Source organism: Lolium rigidum, chromosome 6 (genome assembly GCF_022539505.1).
Source record: "Lolium rigidum isolate FL_2022 chromosome 6, APGP_CSIRO_Lrig_0.1, whole genome shotgun sequence".
NCBI classification, from domain to species: domain Eukaryota; kingdom Viridiplantae; phylum Streptophyta; class Magnoliopsida; order Poales; family Poaceae; genus Lolium; species Lolium rigidum.
This window is the reverse complement of record NC_061513.1, coordinates 44,316,940-44,341,715: the sequence shown is the minus strand read 5'-3', so window position 1 is coordinate 44,341,715 and position 24,776 is coordinate 44,316,940. Positions and strand designations below refer to the sequence as shown.

At 44.1% G+C, this 24,776-nt stretch overlaps 1 protein-coding gene across 1 annotated transcript in view; it reads right to left on the bottom strand.

Annotated features, from left to right (window-relative positions):
* Window positions 1-548: 548 nt before the first annotated feature.
* The window catches only part of LOC124662537, a 24,696-nt gene continuing 468 nt past the window's right edge, over window positions 549-24,776 (bottom strand). Inside the window, exons 2-4 of the mRNA XM_047200362.1 lie at window positions 1,156-1,438; window positions 866-990; window positions 549-782 (exon numbers count right to left, since the gene is read on the bottom strand). Coding sequence (XP_047056318.1) covers window positions 549-782; window positions 866-990; window positions 1,156-1,438 — 642 coding nt within the window. The remainder of the gene's footprint in view (window positions 783-865; window positions 991-1,155; window positions 1,439-24,776) is intronic.

Sequence of the window (24,776 nt, the reverse complement as noted above, 5' to 3'; positions counted from 1 at the left end):
TGTGCAGTGTTGGTCAAACATTGGCATGACAGAACCCATGACCGATCTTTGATTGGTCCTATCTTAGAGGAGATTAGAGAGCATAGTTTTGTTTTCCAGTCTTTTAGTATTTCTCATGTTCGACGTGAGGCGAATAAGACGGCTCACTGATGCGCAAAGTTTGCGTGTACACAAGTCGAATCTTTGTCTTGGGATGTTGAACCCCCAGATTTCTTAGAGCACAGCCTTCTTGCTGATTGTAATTCTGATATGGGTATTTGAATAAAGTATTGCAAGTTTCAAAAAAAAAAATTTGGATATTTCTTTGCGCACGAATTACAAAGTAGCAAGCACATGCTTCCACAACAAAACACTACGGGCATTTGTATGGTAACAACGTCTCAAAGCTTCTAGCAGCAACATCACTTGTTATACTACTGAGGGGACACTAAAAGGTGATGATAACCCTGTGGAGAACAAATTAGATAGCAATACAACATCGTCACGATGGCAGCAAGGAAAAGTGCCGGGTGCTGAGGCTCCACTGTGCCCAGAATGGCTGGATCAGTTCAGTCCATCGTCGGAAGGTGGACCCGGTGGATGTTTCTCAGGTTCAGCTTCGTCCTGCAGGTAGGGCAGTTCTTCTGAGCCTTGATGGAGGCCCTAATGCACTCCTTGCAGAAGATGTGGCCACAGATAGTCGATGACGCGTCCACCATTTCGTGTAAGCAGACTGGGCAAATGAACTTCGGTTCGTTTGGGACCTCCTCCAAAGTTACAGGGGGTGGCGGCGACACCATGGACTGCAGTTTTTAAGTGGAGCCTTAGGAAGCTGGTACCCACTACGTATGGTATTGGTAATGTTTGTATAGCGTAGAGTCCTTACCAAAATTCTGTTGGTTTCAGATCTGTCTACCATTCTTATTACATGATTGTTGTTGGACACTCTCGAGCTGTGATGTGTAGGGTTCATCCCCAAAGATAACTCTGTGTTCACATGCTCATTGTGAGCTTGTAGAAAGAAAACAAGGCAAAAGAAACTAAGTTAGTACAAGGGAAAATATTCTACTGGCTATTGGATTTCTAGTCTACAGCTCTATTTAATGGCTACAAAAATATTATCAAGATTAGGCACACATTCCTAAGGACATGATATAAGCACAATTTCAGTAAAACCATACGTACCTGACTGGGAGGTGCCCATGTTAGTACTATGTGGAACCAAGCTTGCACCATCTGAAGGACCCATGGTGTATGGTACGTAAGATATTCCAGAATTTTCACTTGCACCTTGCATGACACCTTGTGTCAGAGTCATCGTCCCATACCCACCGGAAAATGCTATATGCCTTAATAATTGCTGGGTTTGATCAACTTCTTGGTGCTGAGCACTGAAGATCGCGAGAGCAAACAGGAAGTGTCGCTCACTTGGTTCCTTCGTCATATTGTGGTAATCCCTCTGCCCAAACAACCACAAAATATCAATAGCTAAAATGATTACACGGAAATATTTACTTTGCTCAGAGAAGGGATTTGATTGCTTGAAAACCAAATCTAAAATATTAGAAGGAAAGAGAGCAACACCTTGTTTGGGTATCTTCTAAACAAGATTTCCTCGAGCCGCCTCACGAGATCCGGCAGCCTGGGCCACCACGTAGGATCCGTTGTTCTCCTTCCTAAATACTCAAATCTGCCAATTTAACAACAAGTAACATATTAGAAAATTATTCTCTTACTTCATATTACCTTCAGACAAACAACTTAAATAATATGTTGGAACATAGAAGATAATTGAAGTTCACCCTCCGTTTTCCAGAATTCATATGTAATCCATAATGAACTTCATGGGAGTTTTTATTAACTTCGATAGTATGTAGACCACTTATGTAATTTTTGGAATGAAATGCCGAAGTAATAAAATTTGATACTGCTAATATTTATAGCATGTAATTAAAACCACTAACCAATGATTTATTACTGTAGTAATGTTCATTCGATCACTCCAAACTATCAATTTTTTTAATGAACTTCTATTCATACGAATTGGAGCACATGAAAGGAACAAGAGCTTACAACTTCTCTCGGGTATCACGGCGCAACATCACGAACTCGTGATCAAACTCTGCAGCCAGGCCAACCGCATTGTGTGTCTGCTGATGCTGCAGTGGCATAGTGTCAGCACGGCCAATGTCACTGCCACCGACTTGATCCATCAGCTTCACCTGCTCCGGTATCTAGAGGCGGTAGGGTTGGGATGGTGGAAATGTCGGGAGGAGGAAGGAGGTGACTTGACTAATGGCGGACTCCTCGACCCAAAGTCACGAATTGTGGAGCCCTCGTGGTCCCACTTATATAATTTAATCACCAAAGGATAAGTAGAGGCAGACTTAATTACCTCTTAATCACTAATTTTGCGAAATTAATTCCTACCAAATAACCGTTGCAAAATTGTTTTATGCTATCAAACATTAGTGTTACATAATTAATTTCTACCAAAAAATGTTATAAAATAAAATTTGTAACATTGTTTGGCAGAAAATAATTCTGCATCATTATTATTTAGTAGTAGCAATTAATATCACAACAATTCTTTGGTACAAATTAATTCCGCTCTTTGAAGATAATGATGTGAAATTACTTACTACCAAAAAAAGACGCGAAATTACTCCCTACTACCAAACAATATATTTGCATAATTTTTTCAGCCAAAGAATGTTGTGCAATTAATATGAAACATTGTTTGGAAGAAACTAACTTTGCAACATTATTTTTCAGCAGTAGCAAATATTTTCACAATTTGTTTTTTTGCACAGATTATTCCACATCATTATCCACTTAGAGCGGAATTACTTTCTACCAAACAATTGTTGTGAAATCAACCGAGGCTACCAAATAGTAATGTTGCACAATTCTTTTATGCCAAACAATATCGTGAAATTAATTCTGCAACATTTTTTTGTAAGAAAATAACTTTCCAACATTATTGTTTGATGGCAGCAAATGATTTAAAAACTATTCTTTGGCAGGAATTAATTCCACAATATAGGTGATTAAGATATAATTATGTATGCCTCTACTTATCCTTCGGTGATCACACAATATAAGTGGGGCCACGAAAGGGTCCACTTGTAGTGACCGTGTCTCGAGGAGTTCTCCATTGGTCAAGTTACGTCCATTACTAGCTCTTCCAACATAAAAGAGTTGCAACATTTATACAATAATTACAGATCTTTAAACTTAAAGTGAACCAATTATGCATCAAACTTGTCAGGTGATTTTAATTCAAACCAATCTTTAACTCCACAGGTGTTACAAGTATAGAAATTTTGAACTTTCATCTTGTCACTTACAAATGAACAAAAATAATAAAGTGAAACTCTAGATCTAGCCGACTCACCATCTTCTCTTACGCCAGGGTGATGGTGGTAGCCAACAACGCAACCGATCGTCCATGCGAGAGGTGCAAAGGCTGCCAGCGATGCTGGTGCGGAGTAAGGGGAAGGGGCTGACTAGACCGGTAGGAATCTATTGAGAGGGTGGGCGGGGGGACGGGGGAGGGGGGAGGGAGGGTTTGGAGAGCCGAGAGGGGGCTGACCGACTGCGGTAGACCGATAGCAAGCTCTTGAGAGGGGGGGGGGGGGTGGAGAGCCGATGGACTACATCGATGCGCGTTTTATACTGAAAGGGGAGGGGCGGTATGCCTTATGTTCAAGTCTCATGCGCGACGCATGTGCTCGCCAAATATATGTCTCAACATTTGAGTATTATATCTTTCTAATTATAGGTTTGACCGACCGTTAATTCTACGACACGAAATAACGTAGAGCCTCATGCAAATATGGAAATAGGTCCGGTTACACACAAATTGAACAATGTAATATCCATACCCGTAAAGTTGACTGCCGCGTACCCAAGAAGATATCCATATGGATGTAAAATGATGCCCATACTAACAGGTATCAATGCATGATATTCACATTTGCATCGCAAAACCAACATTTCATCATGTATATTTCAATTGTTATTTAATATACTTTGATCTTATTTTATAAAGTATCTCCTATTTTAATGGAATTACACCGACAAGTCTTTGATGATGCTTGAATTATATTCACGTATAATGCTCATTGATGATTGTTGACAAATGATACCTTAAGCACATTAACATGATCATCCTTAGAGTTCTCTTCATGTACCTTAACAGAAAGATCGGATATGACGAATGTAGTGGAGGTTACTAGGAGTTGAGAAAAAAATGATGCAAATTAATAAAAAGAATGCGGAAGCTTCAAGCAGACACTTTATATTCAAAGTATGAACATGATGAGTAAATCATAAGATTGATGACCATGGAAAAACAGAGCTACATAGATCAATCTAAGTCTTCAAATGAGTAAATAGAGCAGTAAAGAAAGAACATGTTGAGAAAAATAACATAGTCAACAAGAGAAGAGTAAGTCTAGAGCCTCAAGCTGACGTACAAAACTATAGAGCTTTTTTGTGTTGAGCTTTTTTGGTTGTGCGCAGAAAAGACATATGTTGTTCTGTGGGGCTAGTCTAGAGGTCCTATAGAACTGCCAGGGGTAGCACCTCCGGCCGGGGGCTGGCCGGGGTGTTACAATGGTGTCTACCCTATATTAACTAAAAATAGAGCCCTTTCTATCCTTTTGCTGTAAACTATCTGGGGTTTAGCACCTTTTTCAATATATTCAGGTGAGGAACCTCTCTCCAAGTGAAAATTAAAAAAAAAACGAAAACTAGAGCCCTGCTAGCAATGGTACGATAGAAGTATCCCAATAATAACCCTGCAAAAAAAATTGCAAGAGTGAGAAATGGTAGTCTAACAAATTGCAACTTCATCTAATTGTAATCAGCTAAAAGTTCTTACGTTGTGCTCAGTATGTCGGCGTGTAGCCTGTACTCATTTGCAGAGACGAAGGACCTTAGGACATCTCCAACGGGGCGACCCATCCCGCACCCGCGTCCGGATGGATCGAACCGGACAAAAACGCGAACCAGCGCGCGGACGCATCCCAAAAACAGATGATCGCGGCATCCGAGACGATCCAAAGCCGGCCTAAATCCGGTCCTCGTTTGCATGGCCGCGGACACCGAGGGCTGGCCTCTCGCGTCCTCCCCCTGTCCTCCCGTGGCCCGAATGTCTGCCTCCCAAAACACACCCACTCCACTTCCAAACCAAACATAGAGGATGGCCGACGAAGCTGCTGCCGCCGCCACCATCGGAGATGAGGCCGAGCTCGCGGCCGTTGTCGCTCCTATCGTAGAGGAGGCCCCGGACGGTTCGGTGGTTGCGCAACCCGTGGTGGAGACGAAGAAGGCAAAGCCCGAGCTCACCGCGGAGCAGAGGGCGATCAAGAGCAAGAAGCGGGTTGACCGGCGCAGGGCGCTCGAACAACGGAAGAGGGAGGCCGCTTGTCACAACCCATTTTTCATAACTTGCATATTTTCAAAAAAACTTGAAAATTAGAGCCAACAAAAACTTTTATTCTTGTGCTTATGTGTGTGCTTAAGATAGATTTTTGCATATGAGCTAGGGTAGAATTCTCTTTGGTATGTTAATCCATGTGAAAACCCTAACACCAAAAATTGAACACCACCTTAAACCATTAGGGTTTACCCCTCTCACTTGATGAAATCACCCCTAATGTTGTTCCCTGGTTCTAAAACCCTAACCCTAGTTTGTCACCACTCCAAGATAAGAGGGAACACTCCCCTCTCATATTTTTGGGTGACACCTCATCACCTAGGGTTGCACCATTAACACCACCACCACATCATTTTCTTTTTATTTCTCCAACACTTGTGCACATGCACTTTTTGTCAAATTTTGGCACATGCACTATGGGATGGACCTCTCCTTTTCACCCCTGCCCCTTTTTTCCTTTATCTCTCTTTCTCTCTTTGTAAAATGGCCGAGAGACAAGAGGGGGACTGACAAAGGATTAATTTGTTAATGCCTACAGATTGTAGACTAGGGTTTTGCTGGAAGTAGAGGGCAAGTAGATCTCGAAGGTTTCAGCCGAAAAGTACTCGCCGATTATGAAAACTAGGGTTCTGTTGACAATAGATTCGATCCTTTCTTCGTCCCTCGACTCCCCCTTATATAGAGGGTGGAGCCGAGGGTTTCGTAATACACAAGTTACAGAGTTCGGGAGGGTTTCGTACCCAACCCGTAAGATTACAACTCTCTATATTTCCTAATACAATCTATCTTTCCTTAACACTAAATAGGCTTCCGAATCTTCTTATTCTTCGAGTCTTGGGCCTTCAGTAAACCCCGGGTACCATCTTTGGCAGGCCCATTGGGGATGCCTATGTCGAGTAGCCCCGAGATTTTTCTTGAATCGAAGAATCGGGGAAAATCTCCAACTTTACTCATTACATAACCTTTCGATATGCAAATACTATTTTGTACAGGGGATAACGGTAGTTGGGGCTAGTTCATCCGACGGATCATGTACTAGTTAACCGCTCTAGTGGCAATCCGCAAAAACCTACTTCAAGATCACGTCCCCGGACATGATCTCGGGATACTGGTGTAAACTTCGACAGGTGCCGCTTAAGGTCTTACCATTCTGTCGAGTCCCAGTCATATTTTATCGGGTACCTAACGCGTCCGTTAGGATTTTTCTTCGTATCTGTTGATACGGAAAAAAGTAGCAATCCGCCGTCAGAGACGGTGCCACGCCGCTCAGAACGGATCTGGGGTCTTACCTTCGCAAAGTTTTGCGGCATTCAGAGATTTATTCGCGACTTCTAGCGCTCTGAGAATATATTGTCGAGTGCTTTTCGGCTGTTGTAATAGCACATTTTATCGAGTCATATTTGATGACTTATTTTGTCTTCCCGATGGGAGTATATGTAGAGTTATCTGTATAACTCGAAATATACTCACTTCTATTTCTTTCTTTTGATCGAAATTCATCGGGCACGCGTACAGCGTTCCCGATGGGAGTAGCCCCCGAGGCTACAGCCAAGAACTTGTGCTTGGGTGTAGGCTCCACAGATTAATATCCTCTGCCACTATATTGTTGATCCTTCTCGAGATTTTTATATCTATCGGGTGCGCGACCAGCGCTCCCGATGGGAGTAGCCCCCGAGGCTATGAATAAATGCTTGCATTTGGTCATAGGCTCTCGCCATTTCTATCTTGTCATATTCGAACTTTTCTATTTTTCCAAAGTAGCCCCCGAGCATTTGGGCAAAAACTTGTATTTGATCAAAAGCTCTTAAAATAATCTTGCGTTGTCGATATTTTTACCAGGCTTCTTAGTCGAACTTTTCTTTTACCTCAGTGATGTCATTGCTGATGAGAGCCACGATTTCTGTATTGGAAACATGCGAAAACCGCTCCTCTCACTGCCTCGTGGGTCCAGATTCCCCATCCAATGGACACGTCGTGCAAGTGGGGGACACACGTCCTCCACTTTTTCTGGCGCACATACTGTGCCATCTGTCGTTTCTTTTCTCAGTGAAAATCCATTTTTACCCCTTGTACACGTGTGATCCATCTGCGCCATAATTTCTCTATCCAATGGTTGCGTCGATTCACCGCACCTCTATTTAATTCCATCATCTTCTTCCTCTGTCACTTTCGCTCACGCCGCCCATCTGCGCCTCTGCCAAAAATCCTCCATTGCGCTCATTGCTTTGTGCGCTCCTCCAAGCTCATGCTGTTCTACTCCATTCGAGTGAAAATCATCACCCTCGCGACACACCCAGCACAGCGCTCCAACAATCCCCAATGGCCACCGAAGATCTGGAGTGGGAGAGATCCAAGATCTCCAACCAGGACATGAACCTGCTGAAGAGGCTAGGGTTCACCAAGAAGAAGGACGCACTGCGCTTCCCTCACGAGGAAAGCTACCCATCTCCTCCAATGGAGTACCGGGTTAGTTTCGTTGATCATCTCATCCGCGGTCTTTCCCCTCCTATTCACGAGTTTCTTCGCGGTCTTCTCTTTGTTTATGGGTTTCAGCTTCACCAGCTGACGCCCAATTCTATCTTGCACGTGTCGATCTTTATCACATTGTGCGAATTCTTCCTCGGAGTCCAACCTAATTGGGCTCTGTGGAAACGCATCTTTTGTCTCCGCCGTAATGGCTCCCACGACGTCGCCTATAATATTGGCGGCGGCGTTATCTGTGTTCGCTCTGACGTCGATTACTTCGACGTCAAATTCCCTGATTCTGTCCAAGGGTGGCGCAAGAGGTGGCTGTATGTGCACGAAGAAAGCTCTGATTCAATGGAGTACAACATCGCCCCCTTCGACGGAAAAACCAAAATTCTTCGCCGCCGCTCCTGGGATGCTGAAGCTACCGAAGAAGAGAAATTGGCGACGAGAGGCGCTGATGACTCGCATCCGTGAGCTTCGAGTACCCGTGGCAAGGAGCTATCGGGTATCCAAATCACAGACCTACTTCCTTAGGATTAGAATGCAGCCTCTGCAAGCTCGAAAAAATCCCCTTTGGATGTATCGCTGGTGATGAAGACGTCGAGAGGCTCTCCACAGATCTTTCTGCAAAGGACTTGGAGAAGCTGATCCGAAGAATCTCCAAGCTTAGCAAGAAGGACACCGTTCCATCTTCTTGCAAAGTTAAACCATTTTGCAGCGCCAATCCTCTTCCTGAGGTAATTAATTTTTGCGACTACTATGTTGTCTTGCCAGATTTTTCCTATCGACCATTTTATTGATGACGAAATATAACTGTTTTGTCGATATTTTTATATTCCACAGGTTCATCTTGTTTTATCTTCTCTTCCTCCCCTTCCCGAAGGTGGGGAAGTCGAAGAACGGGCTGTTGTCACCGACGACAACCAGGGTGCTTCTCGTCCTGAAAGTGGAGTCGGGGGTTCCTAGAAATCCGCGGCTTCTCTTGAAAAAGAGAATGAAACAGAGGTTACTTCGTCGACACGCTCATCTCTCCCTGCTGCCTCTCCAAAAGGCAAAAGGAAAAGGGATGAAACTATCGACTCCGGCGCCTCCAAAACTGATACTTCCCGTGCTGAAAAGGCTGCACCCATTGCCGGGGAGAAACCTTTGGCTCTTTATGATGCTGCTCTTATCAGCTTGTAAGTTTTTTGATGCACTGTATTTTTATTTTGTTGATGCTTTTTGAAGTTGTTATTTATCCTGTCGCTATATTTATTGCAGTGACGATGAAGAGGAAGATGCACCTATTGACGAGGCTGCTCGAACGAGCACGTCTCGTACTTTAGTTGTCTCAAAAGCTCGTCCAGATGGCGACGAAACTTCACCTCCTCAACAAAACCCTGAACATCCAACCCCAGCTGTAAGCCCCCAGGCTCCTTCCCCGATGAGAGCCAGGGTAGAATCAACCGAGGAACCAACTATACTAGGTAGTTGTTCCTCGACTCCTTTAATGGAAGAAGTAAGTTATCTTCTTCGTTCTGCATTGGCTTCATTTTTCTGAACTTCCCTCCGTTTTTTCATGGTGTCGAAATTTTTCCACTTATATTGATCCTCTTTTTATGATCTTTCTTTAGCCTTTCATGAAGGAACTTATTCGTTTTGGTACCCAATTTATCGGGTACCGAGATTACGCCGGCAAACTTGAAGGTACCTCCTTTTTCTTTGTCCATCTTTCCTTGTCGAGTATATCATGTCACTGTTTTTATGTCGCAATACTTATCTGTTTTATGTTGGCAGAAAAACTTGTGGAAGCCAATAAACGCGCTGACGCTCTTGCTGCTGAGTTAGAGCAAAGCGAGACGGCACGCATGGAAGCCGAAGCTAAGGCTGCTACCGTCGCAGATCTTCAAAAAAGACTCGACGACGCAAAAAGGGCTCTTGAAGAAAATGTAGCTCAGCATTTCTGCTCGCGAATTAGAAATCCTTGGTCGACTGGAGTCATAGAGTCGACGTTTTGTTAGTAAGTGTTCACACCCGTGCTGCTTTCTTGCGTCGTGTGTTGGCCTCTTTTTTCCTTTTAGTAACTCTATTTTATGCTTGAAGCAGGGAGAACACACCAAGAGTACGAGCTGGAGAATCCTGAAGATGACGAGCTTCTTGATGCGCTTTCTCTCCTTGAAATCCATGGGACGGAAGCTCGTAACGGACTAGCTAAAGCTGAAGCTGGCCTGTCGCGGCTTTTCCCCTATTTTTTCAAGAAAAAGGAGGAACCCGCAGTCTTTATTGATCTCGCCAAGTGCTTCACTGGCAAAGAAGACCTTGGACTCCAACTTCGTCAAGAGGGACTAAAGGTTGGTGTCGAAGGTACAATGGCCTTGATTGCAGAGAGTCAACAACACGTCGACTGGTCGAGGGTTGGCAATACAGGGGAGATCGAAACGAAGAAATGGCAGTCGCTGATTAAAGCGGCGAAGCCCAATTCGAAGAAAATCCTTGCCACCCTTGGATATAAGCCAGCTTCTGCTCCAAGTTCTTCAAAGCCGGAGGTCAAGTAGACCACTTTGCTTTTTTTAGATTTCTCTTTCTTTTGATGTTGTCGCTGTAGTGTTCTTGGCGATGGTTACTCCAATAGTTGTCTAGAGGTCCTTCTTTTGTAATAGACGTGTATATATTCTGAGAATGAATGGAAATCTATCTTTGCTCAATGATTGATGTCGACAATTTTATTTTCAGTTGATTTTTGACAACTATACTTCAACTCCTGGTCCTTCCGAGGTTTTTCCTTCATCTCGTTCGAAGAAAACACCTGTCGCTGTCGAATTTATTGAAGATTCTTCGAGTAAAAACTCAGCACAGGATTTGGAAGAACTTCGACAACAGCTGCAATCCACGAAGAAACAAACACTTATGCTCATGGAACAATCTCGGAAATCCTCCGAGAGGGAAAAGGTTGCGCTCCAACAAGCTCAAGATGCCATAGTTGAGAAGGACGCCGCCGTTGCTGAAGCTGCAGCAGCTACGTCTCGAGAGAGTGGGTCAAGTTGTTCCAAAGTGCTTGGCCAAGATGGCGAAGAGGAAGAAGAACTTCAGCAAATATGACGACACTGTGACCCCTGTTGCCGAAGATATGATGGATGAACTTCTTCGGATGGACGCCGAATTCTTCGTGAAGGGCAGCTATGCTGAACATAGCACTCGCGCAATAAATAATGAACGTCTGACGATAGATAATATACTGGGTAATCCTTGAAGGTTTGTTGCTCCAAGGATTGTATCTTGTGTATAACTTGTATTGTAAAGTCACTATATTTCTGTTTTTCAATGCCAAGCCCCCGGGCGTGTTGATGGCGATGTTTTTTCTTATTTATAATGCGAGGTTGTCCCAAGGCAAGATAAATTATATTTGTGCACTATTTTTGCGGGTATGAAAACCCCGAGTTTTATCTTGATCGCTACTTGGCGACGTATTTTTGTTTGGCGAGGTATTTTGTACCAAGGCGAAATTTTTTGCAGATTGTATTTGTCGACGTTGTGTATATATATATTGTATCTTCTGGGTAGAAGCCCCCGAGCCTGTCGAAAAGATATATAATTCCACTATCTTTATTATATTGCAGCACCGCGAGCCCGCCTCATTAAAAACCTTTCCCGGCCCCACTCGGTGCCCCAAAAAGGAAAAGAGTGCGTCTGAAAACTCGCGGGCGTTTCAGTACATTGTATGTTTACAGAGGAGACTATATTTCGGCATCTAAGCATAGAAACGCCTGAGCTGCGCCACGTTCCAAGGGTTTGGCTCGGCAATCCCCGTCTTCTTGTCCTTAATTCTGTCTGCTCCTCCTTCGATTACTTCTGTGACGATGTAAGGTCCAAGCCACGGTGACTCGAGTTTTTCATGACTTTTTTGATTAAGTCGTAAAACAAAGTCCCCAACTTGAAAAGATCTTGGTCGCAATCGTCGACTGTAGTAGTTTTTCAGGTCCTGTTGATATTTGGCGACTCGTGACAGTACTTCATCTCGAGCCTCATCAAGTGCATCGACATCATCAACCAAAGCTCTTCTCGAAGTTTCTTCATCATATTCTGTAACTCTTGGAGAATCATGTTCTATTTCTATCGGCAGGACTGCCTCGGCTCCATGGACCAGGAAAAATGGCGTCTCCTGCGTCGCCGTGTTTGGTGTTGTTCGAATACTCCACAACACGCTTGGCAGCTTGATACGTCTCCGACGTATCGATAATTTCTTATGTTCCATGCTACTTTATTGATGATACCTACATGTTTTATGCACACTTTATGTCATATTCGTGCATTTTCTGGAACTAACCTATTAACAAGATGCCGAAGTGCCGGTTCTGTTTTCGCTGTTTTTGGTTTCAGAAATCCTAGTAACGAAATATTCTCGGAATCGGACGAAATCAACGCCCAGGTTCCTATTTTTCCCGGAACCATCCGGAACACTCGAGAGCCGCCAGAGGGAAGCCCTGGGGGCCCCACACCACACCCTGGCGCGGCCAGAGGGGGGCCGCGCCGCCCTATGGTGTGGTGGCCCCAGGCCCCCTCCGAGGCTGCCCTTTCGCCTATATAAAGCCCCTGCGTCGAAAACCCTTACGGAGGAAGCCACGGTACGAGAAAAGTTCCAGAGCCGCCGCCATCGCGAAGCCAAGATCCGGGGGACAGGAGTCTCTGTTCCGGCACCTGCCGGAGCGGGGAAGTGCCCCGGAAGGCTTCTCCATCGACACCGCTGCCATCTCCACCGCCATCTTCATCACCGCTGCTGCTCCCATGAGGAGGAGTAGTTCTCCATCGAGGCTCGGGGCTGTACCGGTAGCTATGTGGTTAATCTCTCTCCTATGTACTTCAATACAATGATCTCATGAGCTGCTTTACATGATTGAGATCCATATGATGAGCTTTGTATCGCTACTAGTTGTGTGCTACTCATGTGATGTTATTAAAGTAGTCTATTCCTCCTGCATGGTGTAAAGGTGACTAGTGTGTGCACCGTGTGGTTCTTGTCGTAGGCTATGATCATGATCTCTTGTAGATTGTGGAGTTAATTATCATTATGATAGTATTGATGTGATCTATTCCTCCTTCATAGTGTAATGTGGACAGTGTGTGCGCTATGTTAGTTCTTGGTTTATTTTGCAATGATCTATTATGCTCTAAGGTTACTTAAACATGAATATCGAATGTTGTGGAGCTTGTTAACTCCGGCATTGAGGGTTCGTGTAATCCTACGCAACGAATGATGTTCATTATCAAACAAGAGTATATGTAGCACATATGAGAAAGAGTTATTTATTATGCGATCAATGTTGAGAGTGTCCACTAGTGAAAGTCTAATCCCTAGGCCTTGTTCCTAAATACTGCTATCGCTGCTTGTTACTATTTTACTGAATTACTACTGCTGCGTTACTACTGCTTGTTTACTTCCTACAATATTACTACCATCAATCGCACGCCAGCAAGCTATTTTCTACGGCGCCGTACTACTGCTCATATTCATTCATACCACTTGTATTTCACTATCTCTTCGCCGAACTAGTACACCTATTAGGTGTGTTGGGGACACAAGAGACTTCTTGCTTTGTGGTTGCAGGGTTGCATGAGAGGGATATCTTTGACCTCTTCCTCCCCGAGTTCGATAAACCTTGGGTAATCCACTTAAGGGAAACTTGCTGCTCGTTCTACAAACCTCTGCTCTTGGAGGCCCAACACCTGTCTACAAGAATAGAAGCACCCGTAGACATCAAGCACTTTTCCGGCGCCGTTGCCGGGGAGGAAAGGTAAAAGGCACTCATACTTCGGTTCCGGGTAACGGTACTTTTACGGCGCCATTGTGTGTGTGCTCGAAGCTATTTCCTTTAGACTCTGCAATTGCGACATTTGGTTTCTTGTTTACACTAGTTAGGCATAATGGACAACAATGACCTTTTTATTCTATTTCCTGATTTAAGACATGGATGGTTTGATGCGAAAATTAAAAAACCCATGGAACATATTAATATGAATGCTTTGAACACTATTGTTGCTAATGCTATGGAAAATTCTAAGCTTGGGGAAGCTGGCTTTGATGAGCATGATATTTTTAGTCCCCCAAGCATTGAGGAGAAAATTTACTTTGATGATACTTTGCCTCCCATTTATGATGATTATAATGATAGTAGTCTTTTGTTACCACCTGTTATGGAGGATAAATTTGATTATGATTACAATATACCTCCTATATTTGATAGCTACATTGTTGAATTTGCTCCCACTACAATTAATAAGAATGACTATGCTTATGTTGGGAGTAGTAATTATTTTATGCATGAGACTCATGATAAGAATGCTTTATGTGATAGTTATATTGTTGAGTTTTCTCATGTTGCTACTGAAAGTTATTATGAGAGAGAAAAATATGGTTGTAAAAATTTTCATGTTACTAAAACACCTCTCTATGTGCTGAAATTTTTGAAGCTACACTTGTTTTATCTTCCTATGCTTGTTACTTTGCCCTTCATGAACTTGTTTATTTACAAGATTCCTATGCATAGGAAGCATGTCAGACTTAAATGTGTTTTGAATTTGCCTCTTGATGCTCTCTTTTGCTTCAACTTCTATTTCTTGCGAGTGCATCATTAAAACTGCTGAGCCCATCTTAATGGCTATAAAGAAAGAACTTCTTGGGAGATAACCCATGTGTTTATTTTACTACAGCAATTTTTGTTTTGTTGAGTCTTGGAAGTTGTTTACTACTGTAGCAACCTCTCCTTATCATGTTTTTGTGCCAAGTAAAGTTTCTATGTTAAAGTTGATGTTATATTTGGGATCGCTGCGCAGAAACAGCATTGCTGTCTGTCACGAATCTGGGCACAGGCCTCTGTAGAAAATTCGAAAAAATCTGCCAATTTACGAGCGTGATCCTCAGATATGTACGCAACTTTCATTAGTTTTGAGTTTTTCCATTTGAGCAAGTCTGGTGCCATCTTTAAATTCGTCTTTACGAACTGTTCTATTTTTGACAGATTCTGCCTTTTATTTCGCATTGCCGCTTTTGCTATGTTGAATGAGTTTCTTTGTTCCATTAACTTTCAGAAGCTTTGTGCAATGTCCAGAAATGTTAAGAATGATTGTGTCACCTCTGAACATGTGAATTTTGATTATGCACTAACCCTCTAATGAGTTTGCTTGAAGTTTGGTGTGGCAGAAGTTTTCAAGGGTCAATAGAAGAGGGTGATATAATGTGATCGAGAAGAGTGAAAGGTCTAAGCTTGGGGATGCCCCGGTGGTTCATCCCTGCATATTTTAAGAAGACTCAAGCATCTAAGCTTGGGGATGCCCAAGGCATCCCCTTCTTCATCGACAACTTATCAGGTTTCTTCTAGTGAAACTATATTTTTATTCAGTCACATCTTATGTATTTTACTTGGAGCATCTGTGTGCTTTTATTTTTGTTTTGTTATCTTAGTTCTCTGAATAAGTTCATCCTTGTGTGGGAGAGAGACACGCTCCGCTGGTTCGTATGAACACATGTGTTCTTAGCTCATAATATTCATGGCGAAGTTTCCTCTTCGTTAAATTGTTATATGGTTGGAATTGGGAAATGCCACATGTAGTAATTGGTAAAATGTCTTGGATAATGTGATACTTGGCAATTGTTGTGCTCATATTTAAGCTCTTGCATCATATACTTCGCACCTATTAATGAAGAAATACATAGAGCTTGCTAAAATTTGGTTTGCATAATTGGTCTCTCTAAAGTCTAGATAATTTCTAGTATTGAGTTTTGAACAACAAGGAAGACTGTGTAAAGTCTTATAATGTTTACAATATGTCTTTTATGTGAGTTTTGCTGCACCGGTTCATCCTTGTGTTTGTTTCAAATAACCTTGCTAGCCTAAACCTTGTATCGAGAGGGAATACTTCTCATGCATCCAAAATCCTTGAGCCAACCACTATGCCATTTGTGTCCACCATACCTACCTACTACATGGTATTTCTCCGCCATTCCAAAGTAAATTGCTTGAGTGCTACCTTTAAACAATTCAAAAGTTATTACCTCTTATTTGTGTCAATGTTTTATAGCTCATGAGGAAGTATGTGGTGTTTATCTTTCAATCTTGTTGGGCAACTTTCACCAATGGACTAGTGGCTTCATCCGCTTATCCAATAACTTTGCAAAAAGAGCTGGAATGGGATTCCCAGTCCCAAATTAATTAACAAAAATAGACACTCCTCCATGGTATGTGATTGTTGGACGGCACCCGAAGGATTCGGTTAGCCATGGCTTGAGAAAGCAAAGGTGGGGAGGAGTGTCATCATAATAAAACTAAAATAAAAAGGCACTCCTTCATGGTATGAGATTGTTGGCAGGCACCCGAGGATTCGGTTAGCCATGGTTTGTGAAAGAAAGGTTGGAAGGAGTGCCACACAAAAATAAAATAAAATGGGAGCCGCTCTTTGAAGGTTTGTCTGGCAAGGGGGTTAGAGTATCCGCTACCATTCGTTGACAACAACAAACACCTCTCAAAACTTTATTTTTATGCTCTCTTTATGTTTTCAAAATAAAAGCTCTAGCACAAATATAGCAATCGATGCTTTCCTCTTTGAAGGACCTTTCTTTTACTTTTATGTTGAGTCAGTTCACCTATCTTTCTCCACCTCAAGAAGCAAACACTTGTGTGAACTGTGCATTGATTCCTACATACTTGCATATTGCACTTGTTATATTACTCTATGTTGACAATATCCATGAGATATACGTGTTATAAGTTGAAAGCAACCGCTGAAACTTAATCTTCCTTTGTGTTGCTTCAATACCTTTACTTTGATTTATTGCTTTATGAGTTAACTCTTATGCAAGACTTATTGATGCTTGTCTTGAAGTACTATTCATGAAAAGTCTTTGCTTTATGATTCAGTTGTTTACTCATGTCATTACCATTGTTTTGATCGCTGCATTCATTACATATGTTTACAAATAGTATGATCAAGATCATGATGGCATGTCACTTCAGAAATTATCTTTGTTATCGTTTTACCTGCTCGGGACGAGCAGAACTAAGCTTGGGGATGCTTGATACGTCTCCGACGTATCGATAATTTCTTATGTTCCATGCTACTTTATTGATGATACCTACATGTTTTATGCACACTTTATGTCATATTCGTGCATTTTCTGGAACTAACCTATTAACAAGATGCCGAAGTGCCAGTTGCTGTTTTCTGCTGTTTTTGGTTTCAGAAATCCTAGTAACGAAATATTCTCGGAATCGGACGAAATCAACGCCCAGGTTCCTATTTTTCCCGGAACCATCCAGAACACCCGAGAGCCGCCAGAGGGAAGCCCTGGGGGCCCCACACCACACCCGGCGCGGCCGGAGGGGGCCGCGCCGCCCTATGGTGTGGTGGCCCCGAGCCCCCTCCGAGGCTGCCCTTTCGCCTATATAAAGCCCCTGCGTCGAAAACCCTTACGGAGGAAGCCACGGTACGAGAAAAGTTCCAGAGCCGCCGCCATCGCGAAGCCAAGATCTGGGGGACAGGAGTCTCTGTTCCGGCACCCTGCCGGAGCGGGGAAGTGCCCCGGAAGGCTTCTCCATCGACACCGCTGCCATCTCCACCGCCATCTTCATCACCGCTGCTGCTCCCATGAGGAGGGAGTAGTTCTCCATCGAGGCTCGGGGCTGTACCGGTAGCTATGTGGTTAATCTCTCTCCTATGTACTTCAATACAATGATCTCATGAGCTGCTTTACATGATTGAGATCCATATGATGAGCTTTGTATCGCTACTAGTTGTGTGCTACTCATGTGATGTTATTAAAGTAGTCTATTCCTCCTGCATGGTGTAAAGGTGACTAGTGTGTGCACCGTGTGGTTCTTGTCGTAGGCTATGATCATGATCTCTTGTAGATTGTGGAGTTAATTATCATTATGATAGTATTGATGTGATCTATTCCTCCTTCATAGTGTAATGTGGACGAGTGTGTGCGCTATGTTAGTTCTTGGTTTATTTTGCAATGATCTATTATGCTCTAAGGTTACTTAAACATGAATATCGAATGTTGTGGAGCTTGTTAACTCCGGCATTGAGGGTTCGTGTAATCCTACGCAACGAATGATGTTCATTATCAAACAAGAGTATATGTAGCACATATGAGAAAGAGTTATTTATTATGCGATCAATGTTGAGAGTGTCCACTAGTGAAAGTCTAATCCCTAGGCCTTGTTCCTAAATACTGCTATCGCTGCTTGTTACTGTTTTACTGAATTATTACTGCTGCGTTACTACTGCTTGTTTACTTCCTAGAATATTACTACCATCAACTGCACGCCAGCAAGCTATTTTCTGGCGCCGTACTACTGCTCATATTCATTCATACCACTTGTATTTCACTATCTCTTCGCCGAACTAGTACACCTATTAGGTGTGTTGGGGACACAAGAGACTTCTTGCTTTGTGGTTGCAGTGGTTGCATGAGAGGGATATCTTTGACCTCTTCCTCCTCGAGTTCGATAAACCTTGGGTAATCCACTTAAGGGAAACTTGCTGCTGTTCTACAAACCTCTGCTCTTGGAGGCCCAACACTGTCTACAAGAATAGAAGCACCCGTAGACATCACGGCTCCTCTGGCCAAGTATGCCGAGCTTTTTCCAATGGTCCCAACAGGCGCTTCTTGATACCATTGCGGATGATGCCATTGGCTTTCTCGACTTGACCGTTGGTCCGTGGATGTGCAACGGACGCGAAACTCAATTTGATGCCCACTTCGCACAATATGCTTTGAACTCCTTGGACGTAAAGTTACTTGCCATTGTACGTGACAATGCTATGAGGAACTCCAAATCGAAAGACGATGCTTTTCACAAACTTGATTGCCGACGCGCCGTCCGGTGAATTTATCGGCTTTGCTTCTATCCACTTGGTAAATTTGTCGACATCAACGAGCATATACTCATTTCCTCCTGGCGAAGCTTTGTGTAGTTTTCCCACCATATCGAGACCCCATTGAGCAAAGGGCCAGGATAATGGGATTGGCATCAGTTCCGCCGCCGGAGAGTGAGGTTTTGCGGCAAATCTTTGGCACGCGTCGCAAGTGCGCACTATTTCCTTTGCGTCCTCAATTGCTGTTAACCAATAGAATCCTGCCCTGAAGACTTTGGCCGCAATAGCTCGACTGCTTGCATGATGCCCGCATATTCCTTCGTGTACATCTTTCGAGATTATCCTTCCTTCTTCGGGTGTGACACATCTTGTAGCACACCCGAGATACTTCGCTTGTACAACTCCCCTTTTACCACAGTAAAAGCTTTAGATCGTCTAATTATTCGCCTTGCTTCAACTGGATCGTCGGGTATTGTTTTCCTTAGGATGTATGATATGTATGCCTGCATCCATGGAATTTGCACCATCATGACTAGCTCATGTTCCTCTTCTTCTTCCAATGATTCTTTGGTGACACTCGAAGGTTTCTCTTCCTTCTCCTTCTTCTTTGTTTTTATTGGCTTTGTTGATCTCTCGCTTATTTCTTCCCAAAACACGCCTGGAGGAATCGCGAGACATTGTGACCCGATGTTTGCAAGAACATCGGCTTCATCATTGCTCAATCTGCTGATGTGGTTTACCTCGCATCCATCAAACAATTTTTCCAGCTCATTATACATCTCCTTGTATGCTATCATACTCTCGTTGACTGCATCACATTGATTCATAACTTGCTGTGCCACCAACTGTGAGTCACCAAAGATTTTTAGTCGTGTTGCACCGCAAGCTTTCGCCATCTTCATCCCGTGTATGAGAGCTTCATATTCTGCTTCATTGTTAGACGCGTTTGGGAACGTCATCCGTAGGACATATTTCAACTTGTCGCCTTCAGGTGATACTAGTATCACGCCTGCTCCAGCACCTTCTAACCTTTTGGACCCATCAAAGTTCATAGTCCAGGTTCTCGATAAATCTGGAGGCCCTGTGTTTTGTAACTCCATCCACTCTGCAATAAAATCTGGTAGGACTTGCGACTTTATTGCTTTTCTTTTTTCGTACGTGATGTCCCGAGGGGAAAGCTCTATTCCCCAGAGGGAGACACAACCCGTAGCTTCTGGGTTGTTTAATATATTTGACAGAGGAGCTTCATTGACCTCTATTATCGGGTGCGCCGAAAAATAATGTCGCAGTTTTCTTGCTATCGTGAACACTCCATACGCCAACTTCTGGTATTGGGGGTACCGTTGTTTTGAGGGCGACAGTACTTCTCTGATGAAATATACTGGCCTCTGTACTCCATGGAGCTTTCCTTCTTCCTCTCTTTCAACTACTAGAGCCGTGCCGACCACCTGAGGCGTGGCTGCAATGTATAGGAGGAGAGGTTCCTTCTCTTTAGGCGCCACCAAGATTGGTGGTGTCGAAATTGTGCGCTTGAGATTTTCGAAAGCTCTGTCTGCTTCCTCGTTCCATTGAAATTTCTCGCCCTGTTTGATCAATGCGTAGAACGGCAGCGCCTTTTCTCCTAACCTGGCGATGAATCTGCTTAAAGCTGCGACTCGCCCCGTCAGCTGTTGTATTTCTTTCAACTTTGTCGGCTTCCTCATAGTTAAGATGGCCTGTATTTTTTCGGGATTGGCTTCAATCCCTCTTGCTGATACTAAGAACCCGAGAAGTTCTCCCGCAGGAACACCGAAAGGGCACTTCGTCGGGTTCAGCTTAAGGCAGAACTTGTCGAGGTTGTCGAAGGTTTCCTTCAGATCTTCGATCAATGTTGTCCCCTTCTTTGATGTTATCACGACATCGTCAATGTAAACTTGTACATTTTTTCCGATCTGTGTCGCAAGGCACTTCTGCATCATCCGCTGATATGTTGCTCCCGCATTTTTCAAACCAAAGGGCATTGTTTTGTAGCAGAACACATCGTAGGGTGTTATGAACGCTGTCTTGGCTTCGTCATCTTCTTTTAATCTGATCTGGTTATAACCAGAGTATGCGTCCAAGAAGGAAAGACGTTCACACCCTGTAGTGGAGTCGATGATTTGATCGATCCTTGGGAGGGGGAAGTGATCCTTAGGACAGTGTTTATTGAGACACGTAAAGTCGACACACATGCGAAGGACTTTCGTGTTTTTCTTCGGCACCATCATCGGGTTAGCTACCCACGTGGCTTCTGTAGATATCTCTTTAATAAAACCAGCATCTTTGAGTCGATCTATTTCTGATAGCATAGCTTTGCGGTTTGGTTCCGAAAAACGCCGCAAAGGTTGTTTGATTGGTCTCGCGAGAGGATCCAAGTTTAGGTGGTGCTCGGCAAGTTCCCTGGGTACTCCTGGCATGTCAGCTGGACACCATGCGAAGATTTTCCAGTGCTCACGGAGGAACTCGACGAGCGCGCTTTCCTATGTGACATCCATGTTTGTTGCAATGGATGTCGTTTTCTTTGGGTCTGTCGGGTGGATCTGCACCTCTTTTGAATCCTTGGCAGTATTGAAGGTTGGTTCCTTGAGTGACCTCCCTGCATCTGGCAGCACATCGTAATCAGTGAGCCTTGGCGCCATATATTCTTCTTGCATCCCAAAAGTTTCTGAGAGTCGATGAAAATCCTTGTCGCACTTATCAGACAGCGCGAAACTTCCCTTAATTGTGATAGGTCCCTTGGGTCCAGGCAACCTCCACAATAGGTACGTATAATGAGGTACCGCCATAAACCTGGCATATGCTGGTCGTCCCAACAAAGCATGATATTGCGACGGTAAATCCACAACTTCAAACTCCAGATTCTCTATCCTGTAGTTTCTCGGGTTCCAAACTGAACGTCGAGATTGATCTTGCCCAACGGATAACTTGGCTTCTCTGGTGTGATCCCATGGAAACGTGTATCAGTTGGTTTCAGGTTTGCCAGGGATATGTTCATCTTCCTCAATGTATCTGCATACATAAGGTTTAAACTGCTGCCACCATCTATAAAAACTCTCGACACGTCAAAGCCAGCAATTACTGCGGGTAAGATGAGTGCCGATTGTCCTGGTCGAGGAACTTGCTGTGGATGATCCGCAATTGTGAAGCCAATGTCTTGCCCCGACCAATTTAGGTACTCAACTGTTGGTGGAGGCATCTTCTCTGCCATGAACACTTGCCGTGAGATTACCTTCTGCGCCCTGTTAGATGGCCTAGCTTTCTGAATCATCGAGACCGCATCGTTGGAGTTGGGGTCAACATATGGAGGTGGGTGTGGTGCTGCCGCTATTCTGAGATGGTGCCGATTTTCGTCCGTAATTGCGGGAGGAGGTGGAAGGTGGATCTCACTCCTTGGCCCCTGGGGGTTTCTGTTCATTGCTTGGGCATTTGCAATTCCTGCGGCTCGCAACATTGCTTGAAAATTGCGGCAGTCTTTTTGGAGATGCCCTGACTGCCTCTTTCCATTGCTGTCGAGATAAAAGTGCATCTGACACGGTACGTTCATCATCTCCTCGGGGGACACATAAGGTCTTTGAAACCTTGGTCCACTATTTTGTCTGTTACCACGGGAATCACCTCTATTGTCGCCTTGTTGCTCATTACTCCTTTGGTAGTCATCTCGACTATTCCCTCCAGGATTTCCTCGGAAACCAGCCGATATGTGGCCAGGAGCATCATTATTGTAGAACTGGCGAGAAAATCGCCTTCTATTTTGAAAATTTCGACCGCGATCCTCTTCTGGTGACCTATGTCGCTTGTTGTATATCGCATCTTCTCCATCTGCCCACTTGTTTGCTATCTCCATCAGTGCTGATATTGTCTTAGGATTATTTCTTCCCAAGTCTTCGACGAAATCTACCCGTCGAATTCCTGCCACGAACGCGTCTATTGCTCTCTCATCAGATATATCCTCTGCCGAGTTTTTAATAATGTTCCACCTCTGTATATATTTTCTCATCGATTCGTCGTGTTTCTGTCGACACGCCCTCAACTCTTCCAATGACGCAGGTTTCTTGCAGGTGGATCGGAAGTTCCTTACGAAGATATCCTCAAAACTATCCCAGCTGTCGATGGAACCTGGGGGAAGTTTCTTTATCCAAGATCTCGCGGCACCACTCAAGTGAACTTGGATACTTTGCATGGTTGTTGCTCTGGTTTCTCCTACTAGCTTTACCATCTCGAGATAATCAACGAGCCAATCCTCGGGATCCTGCAGGCCGTCGAATTTCTTGAAATTTTCGGGCAACTTAAACCCTTTCGGGACGCGAGTCTTTCGAACTCGTCTCGTAAAGCACGGGAGTCCACACATATCTTCGTCGACAACTTCTGGTGAATGCTAACGTTCTCTTCTTTCTTGTCGTGCTCTATCCACCCTTACTTGAGCTGTTGTGTCTCTTGCTCCACTTGTTCTTGGTGGATCTTGCACCGCTGCGGTGGGTCGTGGACTATTTTGCCTAGGATTTTCTTCGGGAGGCGTGGCTGCGAACGCTGTTCCCATAACTCCAACTCCAGCCATTGCCATGTTAAACAATGCTTCTCTCGGGTCCCCAGGGGGTGGTCTGGACGCGAGGATGTAAGCTTGCGTTGCCATGTATCCTGCTTCTGGCGTTTTCGGGATAATATTTCCCCTTGTATCAATCGACATGAAGGACATGTCGAGATTTTGAATTATGTTTCCCCTCTCTTCTTCGGGTATATTTTGCAGCCGAGATCTTGCTCTCCTCCGAGCGTCTCTGTGACTGTCTGCCGAAGTTCCTGATTGTCGACTGAGCTCTGCTTTACGCCTGCTTGACGCGGATGCTGCCTCTTTTCTTCTATTCAGGGATGCTGTCTCTTTTTCCAGCTCCCTACTCACACGAGCAAGTCTATATTGATAGGCTTGTAATTCTTGTGCAGTAGCAGTGGTAGTCATTGGTTCTGAGCCATCCATAGCTCTTGCGTCCCTATCCCACGCTGCTTGCGGGAGTTGAACTCTGTCGCGAGGTGTAGACCCGACATATTTAGTGCCTAGGCCTCTTCTGAGATCAGCGGGATCGACGTATGGATTTCCCAAATCATCGAAAGCCTCTGACGTCTCTGGTTCTGCTCGACTTGCCTCTTCAATTGCACAGATTTGATGATATTTTGAGTATCGATCTTTGTCGGGATTGGTGACACCATCATAGAGATTGGTGAAGACCTTTCCGATGGCAGCAGATTTGTCGATGAAGTTGAGGCTGTCGACGCTATCGGAATCACTGCTTATAAAGGAGTCCGCAGACGATTCGAAAGATGTGTCGGTGAAGATCTTGACGAGCTTTCCGCTTGCCTTGGTGTCGATGAAGCGTGGCGACGAAAACTCCTCATCACTCGATGAAAAGCCAGAATCGATCGCTGAAAATTCCGACGAGATCGGAACTTCGAGACGATAAGATCCTTCTTTGTTGACGCCAAATCGGAATTCTCCGAACGTCATGATGATGGGCTCCTCCAGATAGGCACATGCATCCATACGGGAGGGCGGGTGAGGAATAAAATCGACTAGATCAGTTTTTTCCCGTTTACCTCGATCCATCGCATTGCTAGCCACCGACGAAGTCGACGATTCTGGACGTGCCATCGAGATCAGCTCCTTGCAACCTCTAGTTCCCACAGACGGCGCCAATTGACAAAGGATTAATTTGTCAATGCTTACAGATTGTAGACTAGGGTTTGCTGGAAGTAGAGGGCAAGTAGATCTCGAAGGTTTCAGCCGAAAAGTACTCGCTGATTATGAAAACTAGGGTTCTGTTGACAATAGATTCGATCCTTTCTTCGTCCCTCGACTCCCCCTTATATAGAGGGTGGAGCCGAGGGTTTCGTAATACACAAGTTACAGAGTTCGGGAGGGTTTCGTACCCAACCCGTAAGATTACAAGTCTCTATATTTCCTAATACAATCTATCTTTCCTTAACACTAAATAGGCTTCCGAATCTTCTTATTCTTCGAGTCTTG